General features: G+C 56.0%; 1 protein-coding gene across 1 annotated transcript in view; it reads left to right on the top strand.

Annotated features, from left to right (window-relative positions):
- CCDC33 (coiled-coil domain containing 33) overlaps nucleotides 1-14,782 on the top strand; it is a 108,839-nt gene that overhangs the window by 19,780 nt on the left and 74,277 nt on the right. The window contains 1 exon segment of the mRNA XM_064480482.1: nucleotides 6,571-6,718. Coding sequence (XP_064336552.1) covers nucleotides 6,571-6,718 — 148 coding nt within the window.

Genomic DNA, 14,782 nt, shown 5'->3' with positions numbered 1-14,782 from the left:
CTCCTGAACTTTGTGTTTATTATTATTAAACGAACAAAAGACTGCTGACATCCAAAGAGGCAGGATGCTTGCAGAGTCATTAATAGAAATAGCTGTTTTACCAACCAAGTTGCAACTTCCTTGCAGGCAGCCTCTGGGTCTCCTCCTTTCCTGCAGTGGTCAGCATGTGGCTGAACACAGAGGGCAGCTGGTGAATCTTTTCACCAGTTTGGGGTACCAAGAGCAGGAAGGATGAGGACTGAATGCTGGAGAACTCCAGGAATGGGGGAAGGGCTTCTGACCCCCCATGCTGCACCTGACACTGTATCTGTGGCTTCTGTCCTGCCCTGTGATGTCACACAGTGTTTCCCAGGTGACCCAACTGGGTGGAAAAGCTCACTGCTTTTCCAGGTCTGGGCAGAGAGACGGCTACCCCTATCTTTACCTTCCAGGGGCGCCAAGAGCCAATTGCCCAGCTGCTGACTCCTGCCCAGCTGGCCATGGCCCAGAGACCCCAAGGCACCTCCTCTCACAGAATGTCTCCCTGCTGAGAAAGCTCCAGACCCCTGCACACCCCCTGCCCCTCCAGTTTCCCCTGTCCAGGTCCCAGAGCCAGTGTCTGGCACCTCTGAGACCACATTGACACTCCATACTGCCAGTCACCCCCAAGGACTCCAAGGCACCCAGGCCAGCTGTTTGGGCAGGACTGATCATCCATAGTACCAGGTACTGGCCCCCAAGATTGTTAAACAAGGCCAAACATTCCTGCCTCCAAGAGGATGGGACGGAAAAAGAAAAAGGTGAGGCCTGGGGGCATGGGCCATGCACTTGCGTGAGCTCATCTCTCCTTCAAAGTCCCTTGTTTTGTTTGTTCCTGAATCATGACAGAAGCTTCCTTTCTCTGGGCCTCAGTTTTCACAGCTGTGAAATGGGGAAGAAGGTGGTCTCTGTGGCTCTTCCTAGTGAGGTGTCCTACACTCCTGGGCCACGTAGGGTCTGAGATGCAGCATGCTCGCAGGTGTGATCAACTCAACCTGGTGATTTCTGCCCATATCCCTGTGACCCAGAGAGAAATGAAGCTTGATCTGGGGATAGCACCACCACCCAGACTGGAAAGGAGTTTTTGCCTTCTTGTTGCTGGGGGTCATGAGGCTCAGAGAGCCCACCGCGATGGCCTACCATCCTCCTCCAAGATCTGCCAGGAGATTCCCAGGCTGCCGCCCTGGCAGTGCCCACACCCCGCTGTTCCACCCTCTCCCAGCCCTGGCCCATCCCTCTGCCTCAGGCCACAGATGCTCCAATGCCCAGAGAGAAGGGGGTTTTGTCTGTTTCGATCACTGCTGTATCCCCAGTGCTCAGAATGCTGCCTAGCACTGTTCTGTAGCACGTGCCTAATACATAGCTGTGACAGAGCAGCACGACCCCCCTTCCGCCGACTGACAAGGCTGAGCTCACGCCCTCCTGTGGCACTTACCGAAGTTGTACAGGTACTTGCTGCCTTGGGAACACCCTCTTTGTGGTTACATTCTGAGGTCAAACAAACCCAACAGCTAAGGGTACCCGGGCCCCAGTGTGGTTTCTACTTGATTACCTTTGACTTTGGTGTGTCTACCCACAGCTGGCTCCTCCTCCTGACTCCACCGTCCCCCTTTAAGCCTCCTGGAATGCCAGACACTCTGTCACACACAGGGTGAGCAGGGACCAGACTTGGGGGCCTTAAGCTGTCAACTGATCCCCAAAGCTCCTTCCCACGTGCCCACCCTAGCTGGATTTGGGGATCCAAGGAGTGTGCATGGACTCCCTGAGGAGCTAGATTTGTTTTATTTGATTCATAGCTTTGGGAAACATTTTTGGTAGCTGGGGAGTATCTCCTATAAGGATGCTCATAATGTACATAATTACGTATTACATATTAATATTACATAGTATATTTTCATTTGTGAATCCTCCAGTCACATCCTTTTGTGTTATGGTAATGTTCATCGGCTTTAGTGCTCTTTGTGTATTAGGGATATCTGTCCTTTTCTGTATACTGCAAATATTTCCTCCCGTTTGTCTTTTCTGCATGTTGTGGTGAATTTTGGACCATTATAGAAGTTGGTATGGATTTTGATGTAATCAAATCTATCAGTCCTTTCCTTCATGATTTTTGATTTCTGTGTCCTTCTGAGAAACCTCTTCTGCTCCAAACACCACAACTCCTGTTACTGGTACCATCTTCTGGTCCCGGCCCCTCGGGTTATGAGCCCAGGGGTGTATACGTTGTGACCTAGAGAAAGCATGTCACACCCAGAGAACGGCTGGTGAGAGCAGAGCAGACTCAGCAGGAACTGGAGGCGGGTGGGCCCTGGCTCCGTTTCGGGCCCAGGCCCCGCCAGCTCAGCTGTGTGCTTTGGTGCGAGGGCTTTGTGTCCCTGAGCCTGTTTCCTCACCTAGAAGAGGGCCTCGCCATGGCCGTCGTAGCTCCCAGGTAAGTTTAGATGCTGAAACGAGAAGGAACATGAGGGACTAGTTAAAACTCAGAGTGCTACAGCTGGGGAAACAGAGGCCCCTGGAGCGAATCAGCACAAATGACTGATGTGGGGCAGCCAGACCCCATTCCTCCCAGCCCAGTGCCCCCTCCTCTGGCCCCAGCAGAGCCTCTCCGGCTGGCATCGCTTTCAGATCCAGGGACATTCTGGAGGGTGGAACTGGGCTTCCTTGCTTCCCATGGCCTCCCAGATTGCTGGGGCAGAGTGGCCAGGGCACGCAGAGCAGTCCTCTCCTTCTGTCTCTTTCCCCACGGGAACCAAGTTAAGCCCCTGCCCTGGGAGCTGAATGGAATAGGCCATTAACTCCTTCACTGCGGTGCAATCTTCCTACCCCTGCCCTGTCCCCTCCCCCCACCAAACACATCCCCAAATGCCCTGAGTGATGGGCAGTCACGGGTCCCTCGGGACATCTGCCAACTAATCCTGGCTTACTGAGGGGAGGCAGACTGTCTGGACGGTAAGACATTGGAATTAGCCACTTCTGAGCCTGCCCACATGCCAGGCCCCAGTGGAGCAGCTGAGAGCTGTGCTGTGGAATCAGGCAAGCTTGGGTTCTCACAACCAGGCCCCCAGCACCGGCAGCGTGGCCTTTGGCAGTAGTCAACCAGCCAAACCCCTCCCTGGAAGTGCTGCCCCCTGGTTTCTGCACCCTGGCAGCGTTGAGTGAGTTAGCAGGGAGCAAGCCCATGGTGAGTAAGAATCCAGCTCTGCTCCTGGCCTGCAGGCAGTGTACTGAGGGGAAGTGAATTCCCTCCCTAGGACTCATCTCATCCCCACAGATGGGTTTGCAGGACCTGAGACTTAGTTTCGTCATCACTCACAGTTCGCTTCCCCACACAGAACCCAGCATGTGCATTTTCTATTCCCTGATAGAGTCTCCAGTGTAGACCCAGGAAGGGCTGGCAGTTGGGAGGACATTGGTCCTGATGCAGGCACATGTCTGAGAAAAGCCTGCAGATTCCCTTCAAGACATAGACAGAAAAGAGGGAAAGGCAGAAAGGTTGGCCCGCTGTCCCCTCTCCAGGCCTCCTACTTGGCCTCAGGCCTCCCTGGCCCTGGGCCCAGCCTGCCCAGCAGGCACATGCCTGCAGGCCTCGCCAGGAGGCACCAGCCTGGCAGCTGGCCTCACGCCCAAAAGTGAAGCACGAGCAGTTCCTGCCAACCTCTCTGCAAGCTTTGTTTCCCGGAAGGCTGTCCCGGAGGGGAGGCCCAGAGGACAGGAAGGATACAGAGGATGTCGAGGACCTAGAGGAGGCACACTCATGGCCTGGCCTGAGAGGTGCCTGGTTAGACTCTGGGGCTGCCAGGGAGTCAGTGGGAGTCTTTGGGCAACTGCCATGCTGCTGGCTCCTCACTCCTGGGGCTCTAGGGAGTTCGTGACAGCAGTCAGGGGGTTGGGGCTACCATCTTAGGTGGCTTTTGGGAATCTGGGAGTGGGAGGAACATTAGTCACCTCTCCTGACCTCACTGCAGGAAACTCAGGCCAATTATTGGGAAGATTGAATTACAAACTGTTCCAAATATCCTCATTGACCAGGTGGGAAAATTAAGGCTCAGAGAGTTGGGGGGCAGAGCTGGGCTGAAACCTAGATCTCTCGACCCCTAGGCTGTTGGTCTTGCTCCTGTATCACCAAACCAGGAGATCAGACCTGCTGGGGAATGAGTGGGTTACGGGGTGTACAGTGAGGGTGGAACATTGGGAAGGCAGCATCTCTGATCTGTGAGGGTAGGGGTGGCTCTGCGGCTATTTTTCTTCCTTCCCTCCTCTACTTACAGGGGTTCCTTCTGAGTACTGACCTCCCTCCGCCTCCTCCCACCCTGCCTGGCCTGGCAGAGGAATAGGGGAGGGGGGAAGGGTAACTCTCAACACCACTGCAGATGGTGGCAGCTCCTGCTGGGTCCTGCAGGAAGGGGCTCCTCATTCAGAGGAAGGAGTGTCTCTGTAGGGCTGGCACTTCTGGGGCTGGGGAAGGGGGTGATGTTCTCTCTCACCCCCTAGGTAGTCATCTTGTTAGGCAAAGACCACAACCCGTACCAGGAGGGCCTTTCTGATAGAGCGGATGTGCAGGAAGTGAGGGAGCCCCAGAGGTGGGTGTGGAGGGAAGAGCAGTCCAGGCAGAAGGGACAGCCAGGGCAGAGAGCCGGGGCAGAGCCTGGGGGCAAGAGCCAGCCTGGTGGGCATGAGAAACCACGAGAAGGCCCGCTAGTGGACCAGGGGCCCAGGGATGAAACGAGGTCGGTTTGCTGGGTCAGAGCGTGTCGTCCTTACAGGCCACGGTGACGCTCTGAGCGAAACGGGGAGCTACTGCAGGAAGGGATCTGGTCTGACTGAAATCTGTAGAGGATCACTCTGGCTGTTCTGTGAGATGGGGCAGGGCGGGGGGAGGGCCAAGGTGGAAACAAGAAAGCAATGAGGAGCAAGTCCAGAAATCTCGTGTCTTGGACCCGAGTGGAGATGGTGATAAGGTGTCTAGATGTGGTTTGAAGGTAACGCTGACAGGTTGGAGTAGCATGGGGCTCATACTCATGGTCACCCCACACTTCTGTCATGAGAACTAAATAAAGTAATAGCCATAAAAAGCCCTTCCCTTTCCCCCTGCTCAGAGGCTTCTAGGAGCCAGGACCCCCCCGACTTACAGGGCGAGCAATGTCCTGGGAATCTGGGCCCTCACACAGGAAGCAGGGCAAGTTCCAGACAGGCTGGCCCAAGCACCCATCGTCCCACTGGGGACACTGACTCTCAGAACACAGCTGGCTTTGGGTCCCGCGTGGTGAAAGGCAGAGCTGGTTTAAACCCAGCCCTCCTGACACTCAGTGCTCATCAGCACAGATCTAGGGGACCCAACCCGCTTGGGCTGCCACCAGCACAAAGCCTGCCGAGGACCAGGCCCTCACTCTTCTCTGGGCCTCTGAGGACTGTCTCACCTCTTCCGGGGCCTGCCCTGGAATGCAGGATCTGACAGGCCAAGCTTCCGGATAAGAGGGTGAGCCCCCAGTGGCCCCCTCAGGGAGGAGGCCCACTGCTCCTCTCCCAGGGCCAGGAGAGCCCCTCTATGGCCTCTCACATGGTCCTGATTAATCAGCAGGAGGAACAAAAGGTGGGGGTGGCCTTCTGCCAGTTGAGGCTTAATCTGGGTCAACTGTGTCAGTTCCAGGCTCTGAGAGTGAGTGAGAGCCAGCTAGCCAGTGCAGGAGGGAGACAGGACACCCCAACCACAGCAGCCCCCTGGCCACACCCCTCCCTGCCTCACCACCAATGGCCGGATTCTGCCACCCTCCCTGACTCTCCACTGCCTCTGGAGTCAGCCTGTCCCAGGCCTCGGGGAGCTCGCTCCATCCCCTTCCACTTTGCTGCGTGGGCTCAGGCTTCTGCTTCCCGGCTTGGCTTGTGAATCCAGAAGCTGCTGAGCTGTTGAGCCCCTGCACGTGTCTGCTTGGGGCAACCAGTGTAGGAGGCCCGTGCGCAGGCAGGCACCTCTCCTCCTCCTCCTCCTCCCTGGTCCACAGGGTTCTCTGGGTTGAAGATGGATGAAGCATTTGGGACAGAGACATTCATTCATCTCAATTAATGCTTTGGGTGACTCCATGGATGTGGATATAAGCTTTGTAAACCAGAAAGTGCTGTGCACAGGAGGAACCTGATGTGACAGATAGACTGGTACGGTTACAGGAGAGAGCAAAGAGGGCCGATTGCTAGAACCTCAGAAGCAGGCATTACAGAAATTACAGGCAAGGCTACCCAGCAAAGGCAAGGCTTAGAGACGGGACAGGACTTGAAAGGTGAGGTGGCCTGTCTTGTTCCGCAGGAAGTGATGACCCAGGGCTGGGGGAGGCAAGAGGAAGATGGTGAGATGTGGAGTATGGGGCCCAGGTGGGGAGAAAATGGGGTCAAAGGCGACTGCCCCTGTAGTTCCAGACTAGGTATGGGATGACAGGGGGAGACAGCCACTTGGAGGGGAGTGTGATGGGGCTAGAGTTACAGGAAGGCTGCAAAGAGAGGTGACCATGCCGTAAGAGGCCACTCAGCCCTGATTTTCTCCACAGGTCACCGAGGGCCCAGAGGAAGCCCAGAATACCTCCCAGAATGTGGACTCTGTTGTCAGCCACCTGGCTCCCTCTAATAAGGAGGTCATCACGGTTACTCTCCATGGGGCCACCAATCTGCCTGCCTGCAAGGATGGCTCTGAGCCGTGGCCCTGTGTGATAGTGTAAGTAGCTGGCTGGGAGTGGAGGCAGGGTTGGTGTCCAGGATGGAGCAGAAACCAGAGTATGGACATTTGGAATATGAGTACCCAGAGGTTCGGGGCTGGGACTGTGATACCCAGAGGGGAAAGCCAAATGGGAACCACACGGGGGCTGTGGGCCCTGCGGATGTGAGGCCTGTCATCCTCCCTGCTGCAAGCGCTGGGGAAGGAGAGAAGAGCCACTCTGTCCCACAGCTAGCTGACCGGGCTTGGCCATGAACGGACCTCAGTGGGGCAGGGCCCCCGGATGCAGAGGCCTGGGCTGGGCTCAGTGGGGGGTGATGGTCAAAGAAAGGAGAAGGCCTCTCCTAGCCTCTGGGTGCCCCATCTTATCATGCCCAATCCTGGGGCAGGATCCTCACAACCATCCTCCTCCTTGGCCCCCACCACTTCTCCAGTCACTTCCACCATGGGGGCTTCCCTAGTTCTGATCCTTTAACGCACACCGCCCTCCAGCCAGCTGTAGTCAGTGTATACACTTCTCACAGCCGAGTGTCCAAGCCAGGACTGCCAAGCCGTGTCCTCTGCCCACTTCTTCTCCTGGAAGAGCATCAAGGAGTGACAGAGTCTCCATCCAGCCAACCTTCTGTATGGATGTTGGACATCTGCTCAGTCTTGATTATAAAGCACTGTGCACAAGTTTGCCATCCCTTAGCCCCTCCTGTAGGCATCAGGAGCCATTAGGGCCTCACCCCAAGCTACTTGCACCTCCCCTTCTTCACCAATACCAGCAACATTCAGTGCCTCCTTGCAGGCTTTGCCCGCATTTCCTTTTGGGGAGTGCCTGCACCAATATCTACTGAAATCCCACCTTGAAGGCCTTGCTCATGAGCCTCCTCCTCCAGGCAGCCACCCGAGTTGAGCCTCACAGCAGTGGCAACACTGGTCTGACATACTTAATATAAATCAAGTATGTGCTGCTCCTCTGTCCCCCAGACTAGGGGTCCTGAGGACAGATCCCATGTCTCCTCCATTTCCTCAGCAATGTGCCCAATATAGGCCTGAGTACAGGCTTAGGGATCAAGGAGCACTGAGGCAAACACCCCGGGTTACCATGATAACACCCCCCCCAAATGCATACCCACACAGTGAAAGGGGGATAGATGGTGTGCTGGAGCCCAACAGGTGAAACACTTGCCCCATTTCCAGTGCCCAGCTTCCCGGCCCTACCCTCCCCCAGCTCCATTTCCATGGTGAGGAAGGACAGGTGGCAGAGAGCAGGCTTGGTAGGGAGTTCGCCTTCTCCCCTCACTTATTTCCATAAACCAATTATCGCCGATCATCTCGGGAGATTGAGGCCCTGCCTATCACCAATCCAGCCTGGGCCGTGGGGCGGGGAGTTGGGCGGCGTGGCTCCTCAACAGGCACCGCGACCTGCGCCATCACCCGGTTGCCATGGAAACGCACAGCAGGAGCCAAGCTGCTGAGCCAGGGTGAGGGGTGTGGGAGGTGCGAGGTGGTGGGGGGAGCACATCACTGCACCCATCTCCACCCAGGGAGGGGGCAGGGAGCAGGGCCTGAGCGAGCCTGCAGCCTGTGTTCTGGGGCTCCAGGCGGCTGAATGCCACCAGCTCTTGGAGGTGCTAATGAGATGCAAATGAAAGCAGAAGGGAGGGCTTCTGAGAAAGAAGGCCCAGCTGTCGGGACCTGAAAGGGGCTTTCAGTGCGAGCCCCCAGCCCCAGGCAGGAACCCCAGAGGGAGGACCGAGACCCTCAGAAGCCCTAAACCCTGGAAAGAATATGACACGATACCCACCCCCATGTCTGATTCCAAATACAGGGCAGCAAAGCACACAGCAGGCGTCAGCAAGCCTGCCCCCTTCCTCGCTTTTCTCACCGCGGCTACTTCAATGCTTAAAAAGTATATTATATATTTAATATATATTAAATAATATTAACTCTTATATTAAAGAACATATATATGGATAATTTCATATTCTTTCAAAACATGTCTTCTCATCTTTCTGTTGCCTCTGTTTTCTGGTGCCCTCAGCTCGGTCCCCTGGTGCAGTGTCCGACTCTCTGCCATCCTCATTGTTTCACCTAGGATTGGGGTGGGATCCCGGAGATTCCAGTCTCTGCCTAGCTCCACCCTCCTCTCTGGGTTGTTTCACCCCCAGAAGACAGGCCCATGGGGAGGGGTGGGGGTTGACTAGGCCTGAGAGTGCCCCAAATCCATTCACTCACTCAACCCATTAGGGAAAAGCAGAAGATGGTCAGGTCCAAAGACGGGGCCTCCCTAGTTTGGGGCGTATCCACTTCCCTCCACCATTAGCCTTGAGCCAGTCTAGCTGTAGAGTGTGTCCTTCAGTGGCTACTGTACCAGACCAGCAGGTCTGCTTGGCTCATCTTGTGGTTGGTTCTGCCTTTTTCCATCTGAGGCATTGACTTGCTTCCAATCTGACCCCACTTCTTCACTGAAATAGCTTTCTTTAAAGTCACCAGTGATCACCATGGCTAGCTCTCTGTCCGATGCACATCTCATCTTTTGTGATCCCTCAGTGGCATCAGCCCCTCGTGACCGCTCGTTCTATTGGAAACCTTTTCGTTTCTTGGCTTCCAGGATGCCCTACTCTTACTTTCTTTCATGTGCACCTGTTTATCTCCTCTACCTGGCATTGCATGTTGGCCAGTCCCAGGTGTCAACCCTAGGTCCCTCTTGTTTCTCTGTATTCTCTCTTCATGTGATCTCATTACCATCCTGATGTCAGTAATCACACTCTTTTGCCCCAGTCCAGTCCGTTGCCAAGTTGTACCAATTCCTCTGTCTTGAATTTGGCTGCTTCTGTCTGCCAGCTCTGCTGCCTTAAGTTCCTGTGCTATTCTGCTCTTGGTGCATCTAATATTGCCCCCCTTCAAGCCCCCTTCAAAGGCAGATTACCATTTGATACCTTGGTGCCATAGTACTAAAGGAGCATGTTCTTTGAACCCTCCAATGGCTTCTAATTGCTCCCAGAGTAGAGGATTCTAGGCTCAACATGGTTGGGTCTTTGTCGCCCCCTCCCACTCCCCAGCAGCAAGACCCCCCACCTCTCTCTCTGTTCCAGCCACACCAGATGGACAAACATTTCTCAATTCTCTGAGCAGACCCTCTTCCCTCCCACTTTGGATCTCAGCTCAGCCATCACCTCCTCAAGGAAGCCCTCCCTGACCTCCCAGACCAGACCAAATCTTCCCCCATTCTATGCCCCCAGTGTCCTTCTCCAGTGTTGCAGCTGCAGTTTCATGTGTTTTATGGGCTTTTATGTGACTCTTGGCTTATTCCTCATCAGTGCCTCTCCCCATCGTGCCCCACTAGTTGTGCAAGCAATCACTGGGTCCAGTTCCCTCACCATTCTATCCCTACTTCCAACACAGTCTCTGAAACATACGAAGCTCTCCATAAATAATAGTTGAATGAATGAATAAACAGATGAATGAATGAATCTGGTCCTGCTTTGAGTGTGCTCTGACTTTAGGAAAGTTACTTTGCCTCTCAATGCCTGAATACCTCACCTGGGAACCTGCCCCACAAGGCTGAAGACATGGTGGCGCCAAGGCAGTGGGAGGTGCTGGCAGGCCTCAGGCATGACAGGAGGAGAGGGGGGATCCTGAGAAGCGGTCACAGCGGGCACGTGAGTCCATCTAGCAGAAGAAAGCCGCGGGGCAGTGGAGAGCAGCCAATATGGGACCAGGGAAAGACCCAGAGCTAGCCCGTGGTCCCTGATTCCCTGTGTGACCTCAGGCCAGTCTCTGCCCCCTTTCTGAGTCCTGGCTTTCCCATGGCCAAGATGTAAGGCTTGACCTCCATGCTGTTTCAGGCTTGCTGGGCTGGTTTGTGCTCTGGCCTGGGAAAGTCTTAGTCTTTAGAGGCATTGAGAACCCCAGTTGTACTGCCTAACAGATCCCACACCGAGGTCTGCTGGGCCGGTGGCCAAGCGTAAGGTCTTTCCTGCCAGTCTGGGCCTGGCTCAAGGCTCTGGGGCCTGAGCACTGCCCAGCATCTGCCTCCCAGCTTGGCACAGAGAGACCTGCCAGTCAGAGCACAGCGGGGACCAGGAAGGCAGTGGCCCTGACAGGTGGGGAGTACCCCAGCAGGTGAGCGTGGGGAAGGGGCCAGCCAGGAGGTGGCCTGTGAGGTTCTGACCCTTGGCCAAGGCTGGGTGGCTGGGCTGCCAGTTGGCAGCTGCTTCTCTGACCGCCTGCTGCCCAGAGCTAATGAGCAGGGACAGAGTCAGTGCTGGGAGGGGAAGGGCTGCTTCCTCTGCACATGGGGCAGGCTTGGCCCAGGTGGGGGAAGGGGGCAGGGCACATATCAGGCCAGTTAAGTCATACTCAGGGGATCTTTGGTTTTCTTGGATGAGCCTGAGAGCCCTTACCCTGGCCCCAGACTGAGACTGACCCTGGTCACACACTGATCCCCGACCCTGACTGTAGTCTCAGACTGACCCTGGTGAGTAACTAAAGGTACTGAAAATAGGACAATTGTCTAAGATTCTAGTCAGAGAGGAAGATTAAAGAAGGCTATGTTTTTCAAGTGTCTACCATATACCTGTCAAATGTGCTAGGAATATATGAGTGTTTGTGTGTTTCACATCACTTACTCATCCCTTGGTCCTGTGAGCTAGGTAACATTCTGTGCCCATTTTACACATGAGGCTACTGAGGCTCAGAGCATTTCTGTGGCTTGCCCAAAGTCACAGAGCTAGTGGGTACCTAAGCCAGGATCGAGGATTCCAGAACCCAAAAGCTCTTTCCACCTCACTCCCTGCCTCAGTCTTCATGCAGCTGTTGCCCTTGGAAGGAGAAGTTGGCATCAGGGTCCTAACCCAGACTTGCAGAGAAGATCCAGAGACCAATCTGAATACCCATCCTGGGACCCGACTGCCCACCCCTTCCCTGCCTGGCTGTGGGCCTTGGCCAAGGGACCCAGAAGGCAGGAATTTGGGTGGAGTGGGTAGATGCCCCGCATGACTCACAGGTGACCTGTGAGCTTGTCTCAGCAGCCAGAGGGCTGGACTCAGCCGAAAGAACATAGACACTCACAGTGACAGTGGTCGAGGGACAGCCCCAGGAGCAAAGCAGCCCCTGTTTCCTGATGAGGGCCCAGGCTGTGCTCACTCAGAGCTCGGCCCTCCACACTCTCTGGCTCTCATACAGCAGCCGTGGGAAGCAGCTTTCAGCCCCACCTGCTAGCCAAGGAAGCCAAGGCCCAGGGCAGTGAGGGGACTTGACTGAGATCACATGGCTGGCCAGTGGGAGTGGAGCAGATGAAGATGACTGTCCCCATCTGGCCACTGGCCACTTGCTGTAGCAGAGCTCATGGGTCCTTGCTTCCCAGCCTGTGGGAGAGGGATGTGGTAGAGGAGAAGGCCCTGGGAATCCTGGGTCTTATCTTCCCTGCAGGGTCCCCAGCCTACGGCGTGGCCTGACCTACCCGCACCTGCTCCAAATGACGTCAGTCTCTCGAGGCTCAGAACCTCAGAATTTTTGTTCAGTGAAAACAAAAGCTATATCCCAGGGCTGTAAACACAGCTGCCCTCAGTGCTTAAAAGGAGGTTGGCCTGAGAGCCCCAGGCAGACTGAAGCCACAGGATTCTTTCCAGATGTTCCCCCATCACCACCACCCCAGGGCCCCTGAGGACTTCTCCTGCCTGGAACACTTACTCAGATTCCGAAAGTCTGAGCTCTCCCCAAGGAGTGCTGGAATCTTGGAAGAGCAGCCCAGGAGGGCAGCGCTAACCAGGAGAAGCACATGTGATTGGGAAGATTTCAGGCAGTGAGGCGGGCCGCGGAAGCCTTCCTAATGTCCTCGCTGCATTAGACAAAGGCTGTCGGGTCTGCCCATTTCTGAGCACGGACAAAGCTGCTGATGGGGCTGTTCATCCCTCCCAGGATATCATGAGCAGCCAGGAGGCTTGGTACCCGCTCCAGGCGTGGTCTGATTTCCCTCTCCCCTTGCCTGGCCCCCACCAGCTTCAGAGTCACAGACCCCATGGTCAAGCAGCTGTCAAAGAGGGAGGGAGGCCACTGGGCAAGGAGCCGAGGCTTGGGTTCCAATTCAGCTCCTACTGCCTCTGTGCTCTGTCCCGTGTCTATCCTCTGCCATTCCTACACACACACACAGCCTCCGGAAGGGACGGCACCACGGACGGCACAGTCAGTGCCTTCAGCGCCCAAGCCAGTTACATAAATGCTGAAGTCAGTGGGCATTGAGGCAATAGAGAGCAGAAGGGACTGCGGCAAAATCAAGGGCCCTGGCTCGTCGAGACCAGCCCCCAGCCTCCCGCTGATTCTGCCACGGAGGGAGGAATGCACACTTAGGTTGACGGCTCTCTCGATTTTTCAAGAGAAGTCAGAAATCCAGATTGCTGTGTGAAATCTCAAAAAATCAGCTTGTGCAGGCAGAACAAGCACCTCTGACCAGGTGGATGTCTGGGTCTCACCTCGTTGTCTTCCCCTCCCGAACCCTCAGCCCACTCAGACTCAACCTCTGCGTCCAGCTTTGCTGACTGCGCTCGTCCCCCAGGGGCCAGTGACTTCCCCAAAGCCGCGCATCCTTTGTACGAATCTTAGAGGCATCCCCCCTTCCTGAAGCCCCTCCTTTCTTCACTTCCAGGACCCCCTCCCCTGATTCCCTCGTCTCTCTCTGCCCGCTCCTCTGTGGGATCCTTCCTCCCTGTGCCCTGGGAATGTCCATGCTCCCTGCTCAGTCCTCTACTGCCCCCTGCCTCTCTGCTCTCCCGGGAGATCTCCCTCACCCCAGGTTACCCGACTCCACCCCCAACCTGAAAGCCACAGAATGTCTGGATCCAGCTCAGGCCTTTCTCCTGAGCTCCAGCCCCTGGACCCACCAGTCAGTGTACACTCCACCCCAGACTCAGCCTTTCCTCAACTGGCCTTATCCCCTCCTCTGGGGCTTATGTCCACCCAGGAACCTGTGAGTTACAGAGAGCCATTATCAGGAGGAGCCGAACTCAGAGTTGTTCAAAGGACTAGCCTACACAGTCAGTAGGCAGTGGAGCCCGGACTCAAACCCACAGCCCGTGAGCCCGAAAGCTGATTCAGTCTCTCTGGCCTTCAGTGGGACTGGCGTGGGAAAGCTCAGAAGGCCGAGGGGTTTTATCCATGGGGAGGACAGGCTCTGGCCTCCCCCTTCCCTGCTCCCAAACAAAGGGGACAGAGGGGCAGCAGGCCCTGAGTAGGGGAGGGGCTGGTGGTCCTCTCCCTCTCCCTCCCCAGCTCTCATTTTCTGACTGCCCAGGCAGTTCCAGGGCCTGTGGGAGGTGGCGTGAGCATGCTAGGGTGTTCTGTGGTTGTCAGAAAAGCAGGACCTGGAGGGGGCCAGACCATGACTACAGCTGGGGGCAGTCAGTGTGGCCAGAAGACGGAGACCTAGGATCCAGCCACAGGGCCCCAGGCTGGGCAGAGAGGCCAGGATTCAGGCTGGACCAAGGCTCTCAAGGCCCCACGTCCCCAGAGCCTCAAGGGGGCCCATTCCCACTGAGGACATGCTTTGGGGCTAGAACTTGGAATCTGCACCCTCCTCCCAGCCCGAGGGCTGTTTCCAGGGCAGTGCAGAGGAGCTGCCAGTTTAAAGCGGAGTCCCAGCAGTCCGGGCTGGGGGCTGGCCTAGCAGAGCTGGGGAGGAGGGCTGCTCTGTCTCCAAATGATTTTCCAAGGATCTGTCAGTCCTTCCTTCACTCAGCAAACATTTGCTGGGCCCCACTGTGCCCAGGCTGGGAGCTGGGAGCTGGGAACTGGGAGCAGCTGCAGCAGTGACAGGCAGATAGATCCCTGTCCTCCAGGAGCTCACAGTCTGGGGAGGGGGAGTGGTGAGAATACACACTACTCACTCACTCGTCCTGTGCCCACAGTCTCCCAAGGCAGAAGGCGGCTGAGCATCTGGGTACCAGGCCCCTTCAGGGAGGCTGTGTCTTGGGAAGTGGGCAAGAGGTAGGGCTCTGTGCCTGAGATGCCCCAGACCTCGGAACTTGGACTGAATGCCCTGCAAGTTAGGCTAGGAACCAGAGTCAGAGGATTCAGATC

This window comes from Camelus dromedarius, chromosome 29 (assembly GCF_036321535.1).
Source record: "Camelus dromedarius isolate mCamDro1 chromosome 29, mCamDro1.pat, whole genome shotgun sequence".
Lineage (NCBI taxonomy): Eukaryota > Metazoa > Chordata > Mammalia > Artiodactyla > Camelidae > Camelus > Camelus dromedarius.
This window is presented reverse-complemented; position numbering and strand designations above follow the sequence as displayed.